Source organism: Stegostoma tigrinum, chromosome 18 (genome assembly GCF_030684315.1).
Source record: "Stegostoma tigrinum isolate sSteTig4 chromosome 18, sSteTig4.hap1, whole genome shotgun sequence".
NCBI lineage: Eukaryota > Metazoa > Chordata > Chondrichthyes > Orectolobiformes > Stegostomatidae > Stegostoma > Stegostoma tigrinum.
The window spans coordinates 12692338-12715624 of NC_081371.1; the positions used below are offsets into that span (position 1 = coordinate 12692338).

The 23287-nt window shown below is 40.7% G+C and overlaps 1 protein-coding gene across 3 annotated transcripts in view; it reads left to right on the forward strand.

Moving 5' to 3' along the window:
- The window catches only part of znf800a (zinc finger protein 800a), a 115642-nt gene extending 95407 nt beyond the window's left edge, over positions 1 to 20235 (forward strand). For all 3 annotated transcript variants that reach the window (XM_059652332.1, XM_059652333.1, XM_059652331.1), the window contains 2 exons: positions 8324 to 10057; positions 13147 to 20235. In XM_059652332.1, coding sequence (XP_059508315.1) covers positions 8324 to 10057; positions 13147 to 13160 — 1748 coding nt within the window. In that variant the 3' untranslated portion in view covers positions 13161 to 20235. The remainder of the gene's footprint in view (positions 1 to 8323; positions 10058 to 13146) is intronic.
- Positions 20236 to 23287: the final 3052 nt, after the last annotated feature.

Here is a 23287-nt window from a genome sequence, read left to right on the forward strand (position 1 = left end):
GCCTACCAAATTCTGAGCATGTGATTTATGGTTCTCAGTGACAGAACTCAATCAGCGGCTAATTAGTGTTGTCTGTTGCAGCCTTTTCAAATTAAGTATCTCACTTGTTAGAGTCTTTATGTAAAGAATATATCAGCCTGCTGTATGGATCCTTTAAAAGCTCTTCTTTGGTCCTCTCTTGTGGTATTAGTTCAGTGTTGTCTCAGTTTAAGGTCCCTTAACAAGGTGGTATCCTGAAAATACAACCGTCTCTCAGGACTGCACAAATGTGTCAGCATAGATTATGCACTCAGTTCTTTGGATCTTATCTCGAGTCAGAAGTTTGTGGGTTTGGGAATGCTACTAACTGAGTCAATGACACTTAATTGAATTACAAAGAAATTAGCTCTGCCAGTTGTTCCAAGTGATAAGAATATCAAATATAAGAAGTAGGAGCGGTAGTAGGTCATCTGGGACCTGGAGTCTCTTTCCCACCCCAGCCCACCCAAACCCATTCACTAAGCTCGAGGTTGATTTGCCACAGTCCATAACTCTTATGCCAACTCCTTATAGCACTCAACTTTTCTGTTTCTAGAATCTATCCAGCTCCTCTTCGAATTCGTTCAGTGATCCAGCTTGTAAAATTTTAGGTTACAGTATTCCAGATGTTCACTATCCTCTGGGATGAAAAAAAACTTGTATATTTCAATGTGTTCACCCCTCATTCTTCTAAACTCTAATAAATGAAGGTCTGACCTGTTAGCCATTGCTGTTAAATCAACCCCTTCATCCCAAGAATCAGCCAAGCGTTTCTTTTTGGAGCTGCCTCCAATACCAATATATCCTTTTGTGGAGGTACAAAGTTAACATTTTTAATTTAATGTGACTTCAGAAGTTGAGTATTATTAGGGTTATCATCTGCACCTGTTCCAATATTCATGGGAAGATTGTGGCCACAGTCAGTGTTTTTTTTCATGTTTAACCTTCATTTATTTAATATAATCATAGCTGTTCACAATTTACATTTGACAATTTGCACTTGTAATCAAAAACACAATTTCTAATTTAAATGGTGATACCAAATTGAGATATAGTCAATACTGAAGATAGTAACAAATTTTGCGATGGTATTAATCAACTTGCACAGTAGACAGCTAATTGGCAAGTGAAGTTCAAATGCTGCAAAACTTTAAGGAAGACTGTTCCTTTGGTCAGTATGCAACTTCTGCACTAGAACCATTGGTACTCTGCCAAATTTCCTGGTGCTTTAGCTTCAAGCTTAAATGGAAGAGTATTAGAACAGTGTGGGAATGAAGTAATCCATTGACTTGAGTGCCCATTTGGACAGGTTGAGGAGTGTGGTCAGGAGGAGAAACATGGAAATAAGGATTTCCAACACGTTCTGATGGAAATGATCACAGAATGACGTTGGGGATGTGTGAGATTCAAGAGATTCACTTTCAGATATTTCAATTAACCTTGTTCAAATGTGTTATCACACATCTCTGGAGCTGATGGGGCTTGAACCTGGGCCCTCTGGCTTAGAGTAGATATGTTGGGACAAGGGAGACAGTCCAGATGCTCCTGGCAAAACAGTGTAATGCGGGGACTTACCTTTGTGGATGTGGCCTTACTTGCCTTGTTTTGTCTTCTGGAAGTTTCAAAGCATGAGAATCCTTATCTCTGGGTCTTAAGGAATAGTTCTGACGCAGTAGAAGTTTTACTTTCCTCAAAAGATTTTAATTATTCACACGCTTCGTAATAGCAGATCGAATGCCTGCTCCCGAGCTGCCTGATTTTAAAACTCTAGGCAGATTAAGGTCCAGTTTGAGAAGATGAAAGACTTTTACCTTATCTCTAAGTGATGGGAGGGGCTAAAACTCTCCCCTGCTAATCAGTGATCTCAGCTGCTTAGCTTTGATTGAGGGAAACAGAAAAATATTGGCAGAATGTTTGTTCCCCTCCCCCCATCATTCCTGAACGTTTTTCCACCCTCTCGGGTGTGGCTGTTGGGAGCCTAGGAAATATTTGGTCAGGTTGATCCAGCTATTGTAAGTGTAAGGGCGACTGATAGACCAGCTTCTCTCTTCCTATCCGTCTATTTCACATGCTTGTATGAGTAAAGTTGCACATTCCATGTCAGTTGCAATTTACTAAGAAATTAACAAGCAAAAGGAATCTGTTTTAATGTCAACCCAGCGGGATAACACACTGGAAATGCTTGGTGTATCTTTGAAACATTGTCCAAAGTTGCACCTGCTTACTTAATACCTAATCATACGATTACTGCTTTTATGGCATTCAGTTAATCTTATGTAGGACAAGTCAGTTCCTGGTAAGTACATTAGGTTTAAAAACTGCAGGGAAGGATTCTGATTGTAAATCTGTTCATGCAGAATACCCAAAGGAAATCTTTTCCCCTTTGAATATGTGAGCAAGTGCAAACTTCCATTAGTCAAATGTTCACATTTTTTATGGCTCCAGAATCTCTCTCTGCAGTGACATACATTGTTTGATTCAGGTGCTCGCCCTCCATCTTGATTTGAGTAGAAAAGCAGGCAGACCTGAGGGTCTGTAACAACTGCTTGGGGGGGTGGTATTTTCTTTTGTCAGATGCATTTACTTGAGATCATGGCAGACTGTTCATGTAGAGGTTGTGGATTCCGTGGTATTGTTTAGATAAATGGAGGGGTTTCTTTTTTACCAGATATTCCTCCTTCATTCAAATTGGGAACTGATGATCAGTTCCTTCATTGTGTTTGACTCTCATTTCTCTAACTACTTCGTACCTAAGTTTTTTGTTTAGGTATCTTGGTACCTAAGATGGTGCCATGTGTTGGCGTTATACACTTTTCACTATAATTCTGTACTTGAGTACATGTGACAGTAAACTCTAAAATCTAAATCTGATGTTTTTGGGCCCTGCGTTCTGCCATTTAATTTCAATGCTGCCAAAGACAAGCATTATTTGGTACTGCAGAAATAACTCGGAGTGTGGCATTCTTTTGAGACACCCTGAATTTGTGATTGGATACATAATAAGTGTGTCACTGGAGGAAACATTGCAAAAAATCCATTGGAACCATGCCTGATGTCCTTGGCTGCCAAATGGTGCATGTGTTGATTGTAATCTTGCAAAATTCCCTAGATTATGGAAAGCCCCCATGAATTGGAAGAAAAAGTAAATGGAAAATCTCTAAGAAGGGAAACTACAGGTCAATTTCTCGCTCATCTGTCATCATTGAAAAATGGTCTCATCCAGTATGAAGGAGGTAGTAATAGGGCATTTAGAGAATCATAATGCCATTTGGCAGAATCAGCATCATTTTTGTGAAAGACAGTTGTCTTTAACAAGTCTGGTAGAACACTTTGAGGATATAACAACCAGGGTGGAAAAGGAATGCCAGTAGATTGCCTTTCAGAAATTCAGACGCATAATTAGGCTTACCACACAAGATAAGAGCTTGTGATGATATACGAACATGGTTAGCAAAGTACTAACTAATAAGAGACGGTTGATTTTTCAGGTTCAGGAAAATGAATCATTTCCAGGTTAGAAAACCGTAACTAGTAGAATTCTAGAGGGATCAGTGTCTGGGCATCAACTATTTACAATCTATAATTAATGACTTAGTTGGGGAGGGGTGTTGTGGGGCCTGGGTACTTGTGAAATGTATATTTTGACCCATGTTAGGTTGGTCCTTATCGGTTCCTTCAGGATTTGAAAGTTCTATAACAGACTCTCTCAAAACATAAGCACGTAAGGCCGTAGATTTGACTTTGACAGTAAAACTGCTTATTATGCAAAGGAGGTCTAAATAAAACAAAGCAAACTATCTAACGCATAAGAAGGTGAAAGATTTCAAAACACATTGCAAAAACAGAAGCCTATTTAGTTGGGAATATCATAACTTTACCATTTCTGGAGGGCAAAGAATGATAAATTTCCCTCCCCTATTCATCCGTAGGCTTGACCTAATTTCTGTTTTGTGAACTAGGAGAGCATTTTCTTGAATCCTTCCAAAACTGAGATTGCAGACTTTCTCAACTTTGTTTGGTTTGAAATCTGCATTGATTTATTCAATCTGGTCAGGAGGTCAAGGAACAAAACAGCACAGGAACAGGCCCTTCAGTCTTGCACCTGCGCCAACACATTTTGGCCTTGCATATTAAAACTGTCTTTCCTTACAGGACCTGTGTCCCTCTATTCTCCTCCTATTCATGTATCCATCCAGGTGCTTCTTGAAGGCTGCTATTTTGTCTGCTTCCACCACCACCTCCTGGCAGTTAATTTGTGGCACTCACCATTCTTTGTGTGAAAAACTCTCTCACCTTGCACGTCTCTTTTTTGAATTGCCCCCACACCTTGAACCTGTAACTGACCACACCACCCTGGGAAAAAGCCTCATACTTTCTACTCCATCCGTCCGTCCATCTGTCCATAGTCTTATAAATGCCTTTCGGGTCACCCCTTAACCACCTGCGTTCCAGTGGAAACAAACCCAGGCTGTCTAACCTTTTGTATTAGCTAAAATCCACCTATAACCAGGCAACATCCTGATAAAACCTTTTCTGCACCTTGTCCAAAGCATGCAAGTCCTTCTGGTAGTGTGGTGACCAGAACTGTGCAATATTCTAAGTGTGACCTAAATAAAATTCCATAAAGCTACAGCATAACTTGCCTATTCTTCTACACAATGCTCCTCCCGTTGAAGGCAAGCATGCCATAAGCCGCTTTTTTAAACGGCCTTATCTACCTGCACTGCCACCTTCAGTGATCTGTGGACCCGCACTCCCAGATCCCTCTGCATGTCAATACTTCTAAGGGTTGGTGCTTAAGTTCTACCTGTACTTAACTTCTCAAAATGCATCACCTCACATTTGTCCGGATTAAACTCCATCTGCTGGTTTTCTGCCCATGCCTCCAAATGATCTGTCTCCTGATGTATCCTCTGATTATCCTCCTCACGAGACACGACTCCACCAATTTTTGTATTGTCTGCAAACTTACCAATTAACCCAGCCACATTTTCCTCCAAACCATTTATCTAGATCACAAACAGCAAAGATCCCAGCACTGATACTTGTGGAACACCACTAGTCACAACCCTCCAATCCAAAAAGTATCCTTTCACCTCTGCCCTTCTCCAATGATGAAACCAGTTCTGTATCCAACATCAGCTCTCCCTGATACCATGTGATTTCATCTTCTGTACCAGTCTGCCATGAAGTTCTTGTCAAAGGCTTTACTGGAGTCCATGTAGACGACAACAACCACTTTTCCCTCATCAATCATCTTCAATACCTCCTCAAGAAACTCAATCAAGTTAGTGAGGCATGACGTCCCTGCACAAAACCGTATTTTCTATCGCTAATAAGCCCATTTGCTCCTAAATGTATAGATCTTGTTCCTAAGAATCTTTTCCAATAATTTCCCCACCACCAACATGAGGCTCACAGGCCTGTAATATCCTGGATTATCCCTGCTACCGTTCTTCTATAATGGGACAGCATTAGCTGCTCTCCAGTCCTCTGGGATCTCACCTGTGGCCAGAGAGGATGCAAAGATGTCTGCTAATGCTCCAGCAATTTGTTCTCCCGGCTCCCTCAGTATTCTGGAATAGATCCCATTAGGACCTGGGGACTTATCTACCTTAATACTTCTTAAGATGCACAACACCGCTTCCTTTTTAATAGCAACTTGGCTTAGAAATTTGACACACCGTCCCCCAGAGATCATCCTCCACCAATTCCTTCTCCTTGGTGAATACCAACACACAGTATTTGTTTCAGACTTCACCTCCCTCTTCTGGTTTCACACATTGATTCCCTCCTTTGTCTTTCCGTGGCCCAACCCTTTCCCTGGCTACCACCTTGCTTTTTATAAATGTGTAAAAAGCCTTGGGATTCTCCTTATCCTGTTTGCTGATGACTTTTCATAACTCCTTTTTAGCTCGACTAATTCCTTAAATTCTTTCCTACTTGTATACTTAAAAAGCTTTGTCAGTTCCCATTCTCTTAGGCCTTACGTATGCTTCCTTTTCTTTTTGACCAAGGTCACAACATCCCTGGTCATCAAAGGTTCACATAACTTGCCATACCTATCCTTCATTCTTGCAGAAAAGTGTCACTGCTGAACTCATGTCAATTGCAGTTTGAAATACTCCCACGTGTCTGGAGGTAGTTGTTTGAGGGTAAATCCACAATCAAACTAACTCCAGTTTCTGCTTAATATTGTTGTCGTTCACCTTGCCCCAATCTAACATCTTCACCCGAGGACTGATCATGTCCCTGTCCATGAGTATCTTAAAACTCATGGTATTATGGTCACTTACTCCCAACTGCTCCCCCACAGAAACCTCACTTACCTGGTGGGGCTCATATAACCCCTTCCCTGGTTGGACTGTTTACATATTGTGTCAAGAAACCCTCCTGAATGGCCCTTACAAATGCTGTCCCATCCAAGCCCTTAGGATGAAATGAGTCCCAGTCAACGCAGGGGAAATTAAAATCACCCACCACAGCAACCCTGGTTATTTTGTTTTTACATTTTCCCAAAATCTGTCTACATATGGGGCGGCACGGTGGCTCAGTGGTTAGCACTGCAGCCTTACAGTGCCGGGGACCTGGGTTCGATTCCAGCCTCGGGCGACTGTGTGGAGTTTGCACATTCTCCCCGTGTCTGTGTGGGTTTCCTCTGGGTGCTTCAGTTTCCTCCCACAGTTCAAAGACGTGCAGGCTAGGTGGATCGGCCATGCTAAATTTCCTGTAGTGTTCAGGGTGTGTGGATTATAGGGGAATGGGTCTGGGTGGGATGCTTCAAGGGGCGGTGTGGACTGGTTGGGCCGAAGGGCCTGTTTTCACACTGTAGGGAATCTAATCGTATTCCCCTGGCTGTTGGGAGGCCTGCAGTATAACCCTGGCATTGTGATCTCACCTTTTTGAGTTCCTGAGCTCTACATGTTGCCTAACTACATGAGTCCTCTGATGTTTCCTCCCTCAGTACAGCTGTAAGATGCATTACTGGTAAAGGAGTAACTTCCCACCCCTTTTACATCCCCTGTATCACACCTGAAGCATCTAAATACTGGGACATTCAGCTGCCACTCCTATCCCTCTCTAGCTAAGTCTCCATAATCTCAATAATGTAGAAATAGGTTTTCACAAACTGTACTTTTACGCTTCCACTTTTTCATCACAGCAGGGAAAGCGATGGTGTAGTGGTAGTGTTACTGCACTGTTAATCCAGAAACCCAGGTAATCCAGGTTCAAATCCTCCCACAGCAAATAGTGGAATTTGAATTCAATAAAGATCTGGAATTAAACTTCACTTGGCAAACAGCAACTTGCACATTCTCCTTTTTTTTAAAAGCAGCATTTTTTTTTCTTTCTCCCTTTCAGTTCACAGTTCAAAAATAAGATGTCATTACATTGAAGAGCACTTGGAATTGACCGACACTTGAGTTGAATCTATTAAGAGTATCGCGAAGCAGTCCTATTGGCTGTAGGCTGCAACAGTGTTAGCACTAGCTAATATCATATCAGGTTTTGTTGTTGCTATCTACCAGTATTGTTATTTTGGCTTAAAGAACTGTAGCTGTTATTTCCTATCAATATGTAAATACTTCCTATTCTCGGACAATATATTGAACATCATTAGATCCAGTCTCTTCACAAATAGTATTTTCTTCATTTGAAAGTCACTCCAGCGATGAGCACAAAATCTGACCTGATATTTTTGTACAGTACTGTGGAGGCCTGCAGTATTGAGCGAAACTCCTTTCAGATGTGGCCCTATCTTCCCTCTCATGTGGACATTAAAGGTCCCAAGATATGAATCAAAAATAGTAGAGAATTCTCTTTTGGTATTAGATATTCTTTATCCTTCATCCAGCATCACTGAGAAGTTATTAGTTCAGTATTTCATTTATATTCTTCAGAACCTTGTTCTGTGCAAATTGGATGCATATTTCTGAAGTGAGTGTCCTTTAAAAGTGAAATGTTTTCAGAGATTTTGAGGCCACGAGAAATGCTATACAAATATAAACTGTTCTTTCCTTATTATCATGTGATTAAGTACTATTACTCAATCTTATATACGTACATTTTATTTGAGTCAGTGGAAACTTGTGTTAAGGTTATAATTAGTCTATAGAAATTATGACTCATTGACCTTACGTAGATTATTTTTACAACAATGTTAAAGCTGCAATTTCATTATTTGAATAATCTACACTGTTCTAAAATAATAAATTATATTGGAATAATTTTTAGAATTTGTCATTTTTATTTTAAGATTTATTTTGTGCACCCCATCCAAGTAAAGTCTTTCTACAACTTTTAGGTTTCACAGATCCGAGCGATAAACAGAGTCACACTATCCGGGAACTTTTGGAAGCGATTTACCCCAGGGTTGATAAGCAAGAATACATCATCAAACTGGAACCCATAGAAACAAATCATAATGCAGTGTACCAGCATGTAACTAGACTCAATGACTCAGCCCTCAACATAGAGAGATACAGTCCTCAAACTTCGAGCCCATTACCAGTGCAAGAGTCAGATATTGAAAAGATGCCAGAGATTGTACCAGAGGAAACGTTGGAACTTGTCCATTCGGTTCCTTCGGAGCTTATCAAGAAAGAAGTATCTGCCCAAAGGTTAGAAAAAAGTCCGGAACCCCTTCTTACAGAGATAGAGATCTCCAATGGTTCCAGTCTTGCTCCCCACTTGGTCTGCTGCCTCTGTGCCAAAACTTTTAATTCCCGACGCAGTGTCAGGCGACACATTAGAAAAGTACATAAAAAGAAGATGGAAGAACTGAAAAAGTACATAGAAACAAAGAACAGTGTGGGGCACCAATCTTCCCTGTCTAACACCAGAAAGCGCTCAAAGGGCATTGGAGTGGTCACTGTGGGTCGGAATTGTCCAGTCTGCCACAAGTTCTTTGCCACAAAAGCAAATGTACGTAGGCACTTTGATGAGGTGCACAGAGGCCTAAGGAGAGACTGCATTACACCTGACATTGCCACCAAACCAGGGCAACCACTTAGTTTGGAAGAGACATCAACTGAGCATCTGGTGGTCCCTGTGCCTCGTAAGCGCAAGTCTTCCTCAAAGGCAGAGTACAACCTGACAGCATGCAAGTGCCTTTTGTGCAAGAGAAAGTATAGCTCACAAGTTATGTTGAAGCGCCATATGCTGATTGTGCATAAAATGAATCTGGGAGAGAGTCTGTCCAAGCCCCCGGAGCAGAGTACTGCTATGCTGTGCTGCATGGAGTTGCCTGAAACTAGTGCCTACTGCACAGGCAACATAGAGGCGTCTCTGCCCACCAACAGGCCCTCACCTCAGGGCGAGCCCAAAGGCTCAAGCCAAATAGGAGAGAAGAAAATCACCCCAGTGCTGAAGAACAAAGTGAAACAAGAAAACGAGAGTCCAAAGGCTTCAAGTCCGGCTGCTGTAATTGGCCACTCCAAGCCCAGGAAACCCAAGCTCTCGATGGGTTTTGACTTCAAGCAGCTCTACTGCAAGCTGTGCAAGCGGCAGTTCACCTCCAGACAGAACCTGACAAAGCACATTGAGCTGCACACAGACGGCAATAATTTCTACGTCAAGTTCTACAAGTGCCCGCTTTGTACCTATGAGACCCGCCGCAAGAGGGATGTTGTGCGGCATATAACAGTGGTGCACAAGAAGTCAACCCGCTACCTGGGCAAAATCACCGCCAACCTCGAGAGCCGAGCAGTGAAAAAACCGATAGAGTTTGTGTTGAACAGAGTGCCGAGGAGAGGCCCCCAGAGGGACGAAGCCAAGCACACCAAGAAGCACGACAGCATTTCTGCTTCCCCTGTCCCCTGCCCTGCTGTCACTGGCAGGAAAACTGATGCAGCGGAGGCTAGCACTGAAGTAAAGTTCACCAAACACTTCTCGCTGCACAAGTGCACTAAGTGCGGAAAAGCATTTGCCAAAAAGACATACCTGGAGCATCACAAGAAGACGCACAAAAATGCAATTGTAGCACCGGAGGGAAATAAAAATGTTGGCCGCAGCACCCGATCCAAGGCCCTTCTCTCTGGTAAGAGTTCTCGTAGACTTCATTAATTTTGTGATTTTTAAAAGCTGTAATCTTTCTTTGCTTATTGCTCCCTTACCCTTGAACCTCCCCATTTCAAAATTTGTGTATTAACGTTTAAAATGCTACTAATGGCAACTTGGAGAGCAAGTTCAAAGTGGTCCCTCACACAATCAACTGGAACACGCTAGCTTTCGATGTGCCCTGATTTTAGTCTAATCTTGGAAGGGGTGCGCATCTGAGTTTCCAGATGATCCGTATGGTTCCTGCCCAGTAACTTAGATTAAGTTTTTGATCTCTTTGCTTTGTTTAGTATCATAGGTAAAAGTCAATATTTTCTTTATTTTGTAATCAGCTAAAGAATTTTACACACACGCAGGTGTTACCCTGATCCGTTGGCAAGTAGACTTTTAGTGTGTTGGGTTTGGGGCCCAGTTCCTCCTCCTGGGTGGAATTGCTTGACTCTTAGTTGACAATAAGCTGTGAAATGTGTCTGGGCAGTTTGATTCTTATTGCAGATTATCATATATATTGGAACACTGTGATTTAAAGTCATTGACAAAGGCGGGGAGGTGAGAGTGTGTTTTAAAAATGCAACGCGTTACTATGATCTAGAGTGCCCTGCCTGAAAGGGTGGTGGAAGCAGGCTCGGTATTACCCTTTTCAAATGGAATTGGGTAAACATTTGAAGGGGACATTTTGCAGAGCAAACCGGACAGCTTGGTTTTAAAGACCAGAGCCAAGCAGAGTGGATCAAATGTCTGCACCTTTTGATGTATCAGTCTGTACAATGTGGACACAGAGTCATACAGTAGTGGGGCTTGGTTTATAATTGGTTATATCCTGGCTGCTAGTCACAAGTGGATGAAATGTTCTTTGGCTTACTGGCAGGTAATCCCGATTGTTGATTTGAAGACAATCCACTTTTTTAATGCAGTAGGACCCAACCCTAAACTTGCTCAATGACCAGTGAAAATTCAGTGCACGTGCACACACGTAATTTGACTTTGTGTTCAAGGAAGAACCTGTGCATTTCATTGAACGTGGGATGGTCACTTTCATTTTCTTCCCAATTTAACACCACCTTTTCATCATTTTTCGGTATACTTTGTTAACGTGTGGGATATTTACTTAAACCAAATGCTTCCTGTCCTGTGAAACTTTGAAACACTGTGATGTTGATAGCAGTGACCAGCTTTCACAGAAACCTGACAGTGTAGAAGCAGGCCATTCAGCCAATCAAGTTGACACCAACTCTTTGAAGAGCAGCCCACTCAGCCACCCCTGTACACTATCCCTGTGACCCTTGATTCCTCATGGCTAATCCACCTAGCCTGCACATTACTGGACACTGGATAATTTAGCATGGCCAATCCACCTGAACTGCATATCTTTGGACTGTGGAGGAAGACCGGAGCATCCGGAGGAAATCCATGGGATGAATGTGTAAACCCCTCGCGCACGTCACTCAGGGCTAGAATTGAACCTGGGTCCCTGGCGCTATGAGGTAGCAGTGCTAATCATTTTCAGGTAGCCACTCCCTGGCCTGTGAATGCTCTGAGTAATTATGTCATTGGGCGACTATACCTGATTTAGGACTGAGACCAGAGGAACCACCTTCACATAAATTTGAAAACCTTTGGAGTGCTCAGAGCTGTAGTTGAACATATTTAAATTTGAGATCGATTTATATATTTTTAAGAAATTTTAAGAGAATTGAGAAATGTGGGTATATCATGGGAAGGTAAAGCTGAGCTAAACAGGTTGAACATTAACTGGTTGTTCAGAGAGAGGGACCAAATGTTGCTCTTGCTGTTACTGCTTATGACCTAATATTTAATAATAAGATAATGATCCTTTCTAGATTGATTAAATCATGATTTCTGTAGTGTTAACTATTTTGAAACATTAATGAAAAAAAAAAGCAGGGATTAAGGAATTCAATGGGATTTGCAAAGAGATTTCAGGAACAGATTAACCGTACATCTAAAAAGCAATAAATATTCTTAGATTTTAGATCCCAAATCCGTTGAGGTTGAGAGGTGTGTTTCATTCCAGGCCAGGAGCAGGTGTAAAGCTTGTGACAGAATAACACACAAACCAAGTTATCCAATCTAATTGTCTTGAGTCCCCCCCCCCCCCCAAACCTTAGAGGAGATGATTAATTGGGTACTGATTTGAAGATGATGTCGCCTATATTTGAAGCAAACTTAAAAGCATTGTTCTATCTGTTCCTGGACTGATGTTCACTTGGTGCAGTAGGTCTACAAAGAAAATTAATTTCTCAGTATTGCCGAATAAAGAAACCTGAAGTTTTTTTGTTCTGTATTCGTCAGGGCAGATGCAAAAATACTAAATCTCAAAGGGAACAGCAGTTTATATGCTTGGGCTCTAGTTTGTTGAGAATTTGTCATGTAGAACGCATCAAGGAATTAGTTTTTTTTCCAATTAGAAGGGCCCTATCCTCTGGAAATAGGCTTTTCATCGCTTACAATTAAGCAAAAACATTGGGCGACAGCGGTCCCTGGCACATTTTCCTATGTCAATGTCTTGGCCAATCTGAACTAACTTGTATTTTTGAATACAAGCAAAGCTTCAGGAAAGTCTTTTTCCATAATGCGTTCTCTGTGATAAGTCAACTCTGCTTGACCGAGATGTTATCAACCAGTCTCATGCATGTAGATTGTTATACCCTTTGAAATTTGGCATTCTTGTATCTGTCCTGACGAATGCGTATGGAAAGTTTCAACAGTATTCTCCTTTTCTGTAATATTGTATGCCAAATAACTGTTGCTTTAGCCTCAGTATGATCATGAAGGTAATATAATCACTATAGAACATGAATGTGCTAAGTTTAAAATAAACTGCTGCATTTGCTGACTTATTAGATGGAATAGCCAGGAAATAAAGAGTCATGGTGGAAATGCCATTATGAAAAGGCTCATTGCTACCTTTTACTAATTAGCCAAGATTGTGAGTTGCATAAAGGCTTAAATGTTTAAATGATCTGACATGCTGTTTTCACCTCTTAACACTCTTAACAAATATCAGCGCATTAAACTTCTCTTTTTTTTCAAATCCTCTGTGCCCAGATACTTCCAGATGACATGTCCATAAATGGACTTTTTGGGACTCTTGTCGTTCGAAGATTCAAATTGGTAGCCGAGACACTGAGAATCATTGAGTAAATAGCAGCTGTGAAGAAATAGGAAACCAAAGCGGCATGGGCAGGAAATTAGGAGCAATTCTGTGAAATGACGTTAAAAACAAGAGAAGATTATATTTTTAAGTAACAAAATGTAAACTGGTACAACATTCCAGACCAGCGGTCCTGCCACTCTGGCAGAAACGTACTGTGCTGTACCAACATTGAACAGCATGTTCCTTTCCAGTACCTTGGTGAAATGTGCTCTGCGCTCACGAGTGAATAGATCTTGGAACTGACAAATCGTGTATGGGAACGGAGGAACAGGTTGATTTGAAAATTATGGCACAGTTATAATTCTGCTGTTGGTGGTGTATGTCTGTTATGAACTTATAGATCGTTGATGGCGTGGCTTAGCAGAAATCAAAAGAATTTTGTTTTGGAACTAGGTGAGAGTACCATGCCACGCAACACACTTCTCCTGCTAAGACTCTGCTGTACGTAACCTGACCTTTCTGTTTTAAGATCACAAATTCTAATTGCTGTGCATTCCTGAAGTCAAATAGAAAACGAAGAAACCAGCAGGCAATGACATTTCTTTTCTTGTCCTTTTATATATTTTTTAAGGGTGATGCTAAACTTTTGCATGTGATTGTCACTTCCAAAACCTTTACGTATCTATAAAAAGGTTGCAAGAAAATATGATTAACTGCACCACACTTATAGCTGAAATTAGAAACAATAACTGAAACATATCCTGATAGCAAGAGAAGACTAATTTATATCTAATTCTTATATAGTATACCAGTTTTTAACACGTTCATTATAAGTATGAACGTTTTGATAGTCATTCACAGGAGAAAGCAATAGATTTAAGATGATGAAATGACTTTTTTTTAAAAACCGTGACAGTGTTTATTTGTGTATGTGTGCTTAAAATTGTGGATTCTGTTTTGAAAGAAAATTTCAGTGTAGGTACAGCAATCTGCTTGCACTTAAGTCCAATATCCTCAGCTGAAATCTCATTTTATTTTGGGGTGCCCTTCGAAATAGAGAAGATACATGTTGGAACGTGAACAATAGCAAGAATATGCAAACACTGTGGCATCACTTACTGCCCTCAACTGTTTAACCTTTTAAAATATTAACCTGTTTTGATGCAAATTATACAGCAACTAGCTACAGTGATTAATTAATTGTTTTCTTTACAAATAGTTTTAACAATTATTGGTTCATAACGATCTTAAAATGACCAATATTGTGACTTGCTGATGTTAAGCATTGAAGTATAATAGTTTTTAACATTTGTTAAGATGACAAATTATTTTCTACATTGTCAATTTTTGGATTGCTCATCAGATTGACAGCAACACATTTTAATTGGTCAAAATTAACCTCAGTTTGACAGGACAGCTGTCTGCTTTGAGGGTCTGGCGAAGCTACTAAATATAGGAAACAATACCTGCAGTGAATGACAAGATCTCTTAGTGAGACATCCCAAGCATCATCTTATTTCTCCAGTTCTGAGAATCTCTTGTATTGAATGTTGATTGCAAAAGCACATAATTTTACATTACCAATTTTCAGGAAATTTTGAGTTAAAACTTGAAATGGAACTTATTTGAACTTATTTGAAATGGAAAGAGACTCAGTGGGCGCCTGTTTGACAGTCAGCAGTCAAACCTTCTCACTGCTGTTGTGTGAAGTGGCCTGGATATAAACTCATTCAAGCCAGTTTTTCTCATTCACAAATTGTGAGAGACCATGTGTAATTATCAACCTCCCATATGCTTTTCATTTCTAAATACCAGCCCTTGCCCAAGGAAGGGCTGGTAGAGAATTTTTTAGTCTTGCTGATATTAACTGAGGGGAGGGTGTGTGTGTGTGTGTGTGTGTGTGTATATAATATATACACGTGTGCATACATGTGGTTGAAGTTGAGGGTTGTCTGACTTTGATTGGCAGGTGGGCCACAACTACAGACTTGTTAGCACGTTGCAAGTCTTGGATAAGTTTGAGGGTCACCTTTTAGTCTCCAGCCTGTTGAGTTTGAAAAGCTTCCCATCAAGTTGAAACACGTGACCCCTTGTTGAATTTGGATCTGGGTAAAATCCATGACTAGCCTGGATATGTGCCAAGCACATTGAAAACAGTTTGGATGCCAGTCATTGCAAAGGATGGTTACTTTGATGCTGTCATGCCAGAGTTGCATGGTAGTAACAAACTTGGCTAGATGTACAATTCTCTCGAGTACCTTCAAAAGGGTTTTATGGCCGATGCAGTCAGAGGCCTTTGACAGATTATTAAAAACCGTTTGGAGCTCTTTGTTTCAGATACTTGGATTTTTCAAGTGACAAACATCATGCCTTTGATTTCTCAAAGCAAAAAAGGACTGGTGGGAGAAGACCCAGGATGCTTTCTGGGAGAATCTTCCTATGCCAGAGCCGAGGAATATGTCTGTATCATTCTCCAAATTGATTTATCACTCTACCTGAAAGTGTCATGTAATGAGCATGTGATGTCATGCAAATTGGCTTTGTTTTGTTTTGTTTCATACAAATTATCCAATGTCTATTGATAAATTCCCTGGTGTTTTATTTTAATGCCATTTGTAATGTTGACAAAGTCAACTGCTACAATGCATTTGTATTCTCAGGCCTAAGTGTGACAGGTTGAGCAATCTAAACCATTGATCAGTCTTACCAAATCACCAGTTGCTAAACCTCTCTTTGCCTGAATTACACCACGTCACTGAAGGGAAGGTCTTGTTTTCTTTGAACAGCCTGGATTATATTAAGGGTATGACATCTGTGTAGGGACTTTGGTTCATAGATTCAACACCTTTCCCAAACCCAAAAATTGGAAGCAAGGTCCCATGACTAAATGCCACTGTTTCTCAATTGTGTAATTGTTTAGATTTTTTTTAGATTCCCTGGAGTGTGGAAACAGGCCCTTCGGCCCAACAAGTCCACACCGCCCTTTGAAGCATCCCACCCAGACCCATCCCCCTATAACCCCTGAACACTACGGGCAATTCAGCATGGCCGATACACCTAACCTGCACATCTTTGGTCTGTGGGAGGAAACCGGAGTACCCGGAGGAAACCCATGCAACTACTTAAACTTGGAATACGTCATTTTTAATTTACTGCCTATACAGAAATAAGGATTTGAATATTGAACTGGGATTTCCACTGGGAATTAAATTAACAGCTGTTGGGTAATATGATGCTATAATTGCCCTGTTATGTATGTGTGTTTAAAAATCTTGCATTAGGAAGAGGTTTAGCAAACTTAGAAGTATGATATGATCACAATGTCATGTAGCAACAACAAATTGATACTTTTCCAAAATGAAGCACAAGAATAGTTTTAGTAAAGCTTTTCACTAAATAAATGCAGTGACTGCCTATCAAGCTGAAATGACCTAAAAACAAAATTCTCCACCTCAGCTATTCTACAGGGTGAATTACTTGGAAGTGTAACGAGTTTTGAGGTCAAGCAAATGCAATTTCTGAGGAAGTAAAATTGCATTTAGTTGTGTGTTGCATACAGTATGACTTCTAAACATTTGACTCGCTTAAATTGCTTGACACTAGTATTGCTAATGGTGTCAATATATCGTTTGATCCTGTCAGTTTCATTTTAATGTAGTTTATCAAACCTCCTGTGGTCTGCCTTCAAATAAATGATTTCCAAGCACCTCTGCCTTCACCCCAGTCCCTCTCCGTACCACCCTCCCCTTCAAAAGTCTGCTGCCACCCTTTCTACAACATTTAAAAACGCTGCTTTCCTGGATAGTGCCATCAGATTTGCTACGCTCAATCTAGTGGCCAGTGCTCATCGGTGCACTTGACACTGATCTCACAGAATCATATGTTGTAGGCCACAGATTGTGTGAGGAGCGTGAGAATTACACTGAGATTGCCACTGCCTTCAGTTTTATATTTAGAGTTCCACACTTTTAAAAGGAGATTTCAATCAGAGCTCTTTCAAAAGTGCAGTGCATACCCCAAAACTGACAGGTGCAGAACAGTTGAAGGGAGGCTAATTGTATTCCCTTTTCTCACAGCAGTCAGATGCCATGTCTAGTAAATTAAACATCCAGTGTCACCGGCAGCTACTGACAGCTCACGTGCTTGCCCTTTCACAGGAGCAAAGTGTGAGGCAAGGGTGCTGGTTAGACAGGGATAAGGTGTTAGGATGCCTGGGCACAAGGTGGGGAAGAGGCCAGGTAAGCACTGGAGGGTATTTTCTGATGGATATGAGGTACTGGGTCTGGCAGTGGTGTTGAGTTTGAGACGGAGACGGAGAGATGGTTGCCGGGAGGTGTTGAGTCAGGATCTGGGTTGCAGGGGTATGAAGGAGGAGACCTTAAGAATTTCTCCAGCCTCCTCTGTTTTTTATTTCAGATTTCCAGCATCCATAGTATGTTGCTTTTATCTAGGCCTTTAATATTCTAGCTTTTCTGGACTCTTTTTAAAAAACTTATCTTAAAATCTCCAAATTATGCAATCTTAATGGATACTTCAGGGGTAACAGGGATAAGGATTTGTCCATCAGAATCTTCAACTCTTCAGACAATTCCCTCAGAAACTTTTGACATTGGCAATTCTGCAGGATCCATCTGTGTTACAGAAATGGCTACTTGGCCATCAGAAAATCTGGGCAGCAGGTAATTCTACATTTTGGTGATGTGTTTTATATTGCAAGCTATCTCAGCTCGGGATGCAGTTTTGCACATGTATGGTAAAGAGTTTCACCTCTTGCATTGAACTGTTCTCCAAAAGAAAAGAGAAAGGAACCTAACTCTCCAGTTTTCTTTAACATTTGATCCGCATGAGACAACCCGTGATTCACGTAAAGTCCGATATTCAGGAATGCAGCCATTATTTTGCTTGAGGGCTTGCCCAATTGCCTACAAGGGAATGAAAGAAGTCATAAAGGAACAGAGCTGAACATGAAATTGTTTCTTGTTAGGTAAATGAATAACAGCAAAGCTTTCCTTTTGTTAAAATTTACTGCTTTGCATTTAATATTGTATCAATGATATTCTATTCAGACAGTGTGTTGATAAAATCAGTTGAGTTTATTGAAGGCTTACTGTTGAGGAAATTAGATATCCATGGCCATTATTTAATAGGTACCTAACAATAAGCAGCAATAATCATTTTCATGACCAAGTATTTGAAATATTTCACCTGCCTTTTTACTGCATGTTTCAATGCTTGCTTTTACTGAATCATGGAAATGTTATGGTGCAAAAGGAGACCATTCAACCCATCGTGTCTGCTCTGTATCTTCAAATAAGCATCATTACCTAGTGTCAATCTCCTGCCTTTTTTCCCAGATCCTTGCATGTTATTGCCATCTAGATAATCCTCTCGAATGCTTCAAATGAACATGTTTCCACCACGTTTCCAGGCATTGCATTCCCCCTTCCCTAACTCTTACATCACTTTAGCAGCATCTCATTTTTTTTTCTGTTTTTGAGCAGAAGGCTCTCAAATTAATGCCTGCCACCGGCAGCACAGACTTTTCTCCGGTTTGGCTGGTTGTGTTGTATTATCCGCTAAAAGCTGGCTTGCGTGGTCAGGATGTGATAGAAAATTAAGTGTTGGCTGCCGAGGTTTGTCATAGGAATGTTGTGGTTGGTTTCAGCAAAAAAAACGGGAAAGTCAGATGCGGTTGCTTGGCTTTCGTCATTATACAGGCTTATGGGGACGTTGTCTAAGAAGACGACCAAGCTTGGCTCTGATGTACGTCCAGGTGGAAGGACCTTTTTTTTGTGCTGTATGATATTATTCTGTTCTAAGCTTGTTGGAATTTTGTTTGAAAACTTTCAAGAATAATGGTTTCTGGGCAGAGGCACTGGATGTGCATTTCTGCAGTGAGGAAGTAAACACCCAGGTGAGGTGAAGGCAGAAAGCTAAAAGAAGGTAGTGAAGTGAAGGAAAACCATGTCCACTACCAAAAAGAAATGTTTAGTTTATGTAAACTGTGCTCTGTTAGAACAAAGATCGAGTAAATACATCCTTGACGGTCAAGTGGTTCTAAACCTTCAGCTCCAGCGAGTGCTTTTGAGGCAATTAAGGGTACAAGGATAGTTTTTGAGTAATCCTGCTGCATAATTTTGGGTAATCTAGAAGCTGAAGCGTCACTGAATACATAAGGAGCCCATTTAGTGAAGAAATTAGTCAACTTCATTTTTAGGGTTCTGAAACCAATGTCATGTATACTTCCAGATGCAACTGATGCCTCTTCATATAGAACAGCTTTTATTTAGCTGTTTGATTTTTATTTTTCTGAGGCAATGAATTTGAGATTAGTGGCACAGTAACTGAGGCAGTTATTTTGGGTTTAATAGTGAGAGGTCATTAGTTCTCAACCTTGCTCTTTGGGAGGAGACTACTTCGGAGTTTTAGAAAACTTTACAAGTACCAGCACAGTTTGTTACCTTACAGAGTGAGAAAACTTGACAAGAGCATTTCAGATTAACTCGATGATCAGGGCATTGGTAAATACGTTTGAAAAGTTGGAGGAAAGGAAATAATCCTACAAAATTAAACTTTTTTGCTCATTTGAAAGAGACATTCTTGTGGTTTGCAGTTTTCTGTGAATATTTTTCTTCAGAAATTCACGCATTTCTATTTTGTGTGTGTATACGCACGCACATATTTGTATGAAGGAATGTGTTGTTAATTGTACTGGATATTAATTGCTGCTATAGGTAAACTGAATGTAGATGAACTTTGTCTTTGGAACAAAGGTATACTGAGGAAGCCTGAATGAAGAAACCATGCTGGTGCAACAACCAGAGTAGTTGTCACTGCAGAGCAATCAAATACCAACTATGACTTAATCCATCCACTGTTTTGTTCTGTGATGGTATCATATGATAAACTGTCCTGAATATTGTTCGGAGCAAAGAAAAGAAAATTGCCTAAGAATTCCTCTGGGTGGCAGTGACTAGCAATAGCTTATTGTACTGACAGCAACATTAAGTATAACAGTAAATAAAGCCATTGAAATTGAAGTTCTGTGCACTGTCTGTTTCGCTCTCTCTCACTTGCTGTCTCGTAGATTGCTGAGTTATTTTTTGTTTACGGGATTTTGACCTTAGTTCTGCACAGTCTTAGAATTCTTTTTAGACTTTAAACTGAAGAATCTTTTTGTGTTTGAAATTTACATTTCCTCCACCTACCCAAGTCATGTTAAGTATGTATATTTCTACTGCGGTTAGAAGGGCTATCAATACCACTAGAAGGTGGTCATATAGCTGTTCAGCACTTCGGTCCAACTCGTCCATGCTGACATCTGACATAAATCTAGTCTCATTTGCCAGCATTTGGCATATATCCCCCTAAACGCTTCCTATTCATATACCCTTCCAGATGCCTTTTTAAATGCTTTAATTGTACCAACTTCCACCACTTCCTCTGGCAGACTTCCAAACACATCCCACCCTCCAGTGTGGACATGTTGCACCTTAGGTCCCTTTTTGAATCTTTCCCCTCTCATCTTAAAGCTATGACCCCTCTAGTTTTGGAGGGGAAAAACACCTTGTCTATTTACCTATCCATACCCTCGTGATTTTATTAAACTCTGTGAGGTCACCCTTCAGCATCTGACGCTCTGGGGAAAATAGCTCCAGTCTATTTAGCCTCTCCCTCTAGCTCACCGCACCCCCCCCCCCCCCCCCCCACAACCCTGGCAACATCGTTGTAAATCACTTTTGACCCCTTTCGAGTTTCACAACATCCTTCCTATAGCAGGGAAAACAGAATTGCACATAGTATTCCCAAAGTGGCCTAAACAATGTCCTTTAGAGATGCAGCATAACCTACTAACTCCTATACTCAATGCACTGACCAATACAGGTAAGCATACCAAATGCCACCTTCATTATTCTATTTACTTGTGACTCCACTTTCAAGGAACTATGAACCTACACTCCAAGATCTCTGTTCAGCAACATTCCCCAGGACCTTACTGTTAAGTGTGTAAGTCCTGCCCTGATTTGCCTTTCCAAAATAGAACCCCTCTCATTTATGTGAAGTTAACTCCATCTGCCACTCCTCGACCCATCTGATCGAGGTCCCATTGCACTCGGAGGTAACCTTTGCTGTCTACCACCCCTCCAATTTTGTTGTCGTCTGCAAATTTACTAACCATGCCTCCTATGTTCACATTCAAATCATTTATATAAGCGACGAAAAGCAGCAGACCCAGCTCTGATCCTTGTGGCATACTGCTGGTCACAGGCCTTCAGTCTGAAAAGCAACCTTCCACCATCACCCTCTGTCTCTTACTTTCAAGCCAGTTCTGTATCCAAATTGCTAGTTCTCCTGTATTCCACGTGATCTAACCTTGCTAACCAGCCTACCAGGCAGAACCTTGTTGAAAGCCTTACGCGAGTGTATTTTGATTGTGTCCGCTGCTCGGCCCTCAACAATTCTCTTTTGTTACTTAATTTAAAAAATTAAGTTGAGTAAGACATGATTTTCCATGCACAAAACTATGTCGACTATCTCTAATAAGTCTTTGCCTTTCTGAATACATGTAAATCCTGTCCCTCGGGCCTAAAATATTACAATCTTGGGTTACTGTATTTCTGACCTTTACACGTTTTAGCATCATACTTCTCTTCAAATTGCTGATGTAACAAGTGAAAGAAGTGGTCCCAGATAGATTCCTGTTGGACAGAACGATCAATTTTAAACCAATCTGAGAAGTATCATTTAGCTTTTACTGTTTCATCCTTTTTTATTTAATAAAACTTTGCTATGCTTTATGTTAAGGAATCTGTAGAATACATGTTGAAAACCAACTAAGAATAGTTGGGAATTTTCATTTTTTAAAAAAAATTCTGTAAGTAAAAGACAATAGCAGTAAGAGTGACCTTTTGAAGTTGTAGTGATTCTTAAAAAAAAAACAGGTATTGTAATATCCTTTTGGGAAAGGAAATTTACTGTCTTTGCCAAGTCTGACTTGTGTGAATCCACTAATTCCATCTCTTGAAGCAAATTGGTCAACCTTACCTGGTCTGACCTACGTATGACTCTCGACCCACAGGAAAATGGTTTACTCTTGGCTGCCCCCAGTTCAAGGCAAATTGAGGATAGATAATAAATGCTGGCCTTGTCATTGATACATAAGATCCATGAAATAATTTTTAGAGGTCACACACCAAGATAATTGACTAAGTTGTTACGAGAAGATTGGCACAACTTGGTTGTTCAAAGAGCTACTCCATTTCAAGGTGTGGGTGGCACTGTGGCTCAGTAGTTAGCACAGCAGCCTCACAATACCAGGGATCCAGGTTCAATCCCAGCCTCGGGTGACTATCTGTGCGGAGTTTGCACATTCTTCCTGTGTCTACATGAATTTCTGCTGGGTGCTCTGGTTTCCTCCCACAGTCCAAAGATGTGTAGGTTAGGTGGATTGGCCATGCTAAATTGTCCATTGTAAGCAGGGATGTATCAGTAGATGAGCTAGCCATGGGAAATGCAGGGTTATAGGATAGGGAGGTGAGTTGGGGTGGGATGCTGTTTGTCAAGTGACCTGTCTCAACACTGCAGGGATTCTACTCGTGTCGGTCTAGAGCTACCCGCTCAAGGCGAACCAGAATAGGCAAGTAATACCAGACTTGCAAATAACACCATTATCCAAAGTTAAATTTAAGAAGCTTAAATTTGTTGGTCTTGCTCTAATTCCCCACACTATATATATTCCAGTAGTTTCCTTGTGTTGTCTTGTCAAAGGTTTATCTAAATCTCACTGTTCACTGCATTTACTGCACTTCCCCACTCACTATATCTATCACTTCAAAGTAGTGATGAGGTTTGTTGTTGAAATCTTCCTTTGAAAATCCTGTGTTTCACATTATCCGCTCTTTCTCTCTCTCGCTCTCCTGGTTATTTAGCTGTACATGCAATTAAATTATCTCAAAGCTCCCTGAACCACAAATGATAAACTCACTGACCTGTAATTATCCTTTAAGAAAATGTGTTGTATTAACTACTAACCAGGCCTATGACGATCATTTACCCTCCACAATGCTCACAAATATGATTGGCAGGATAGGG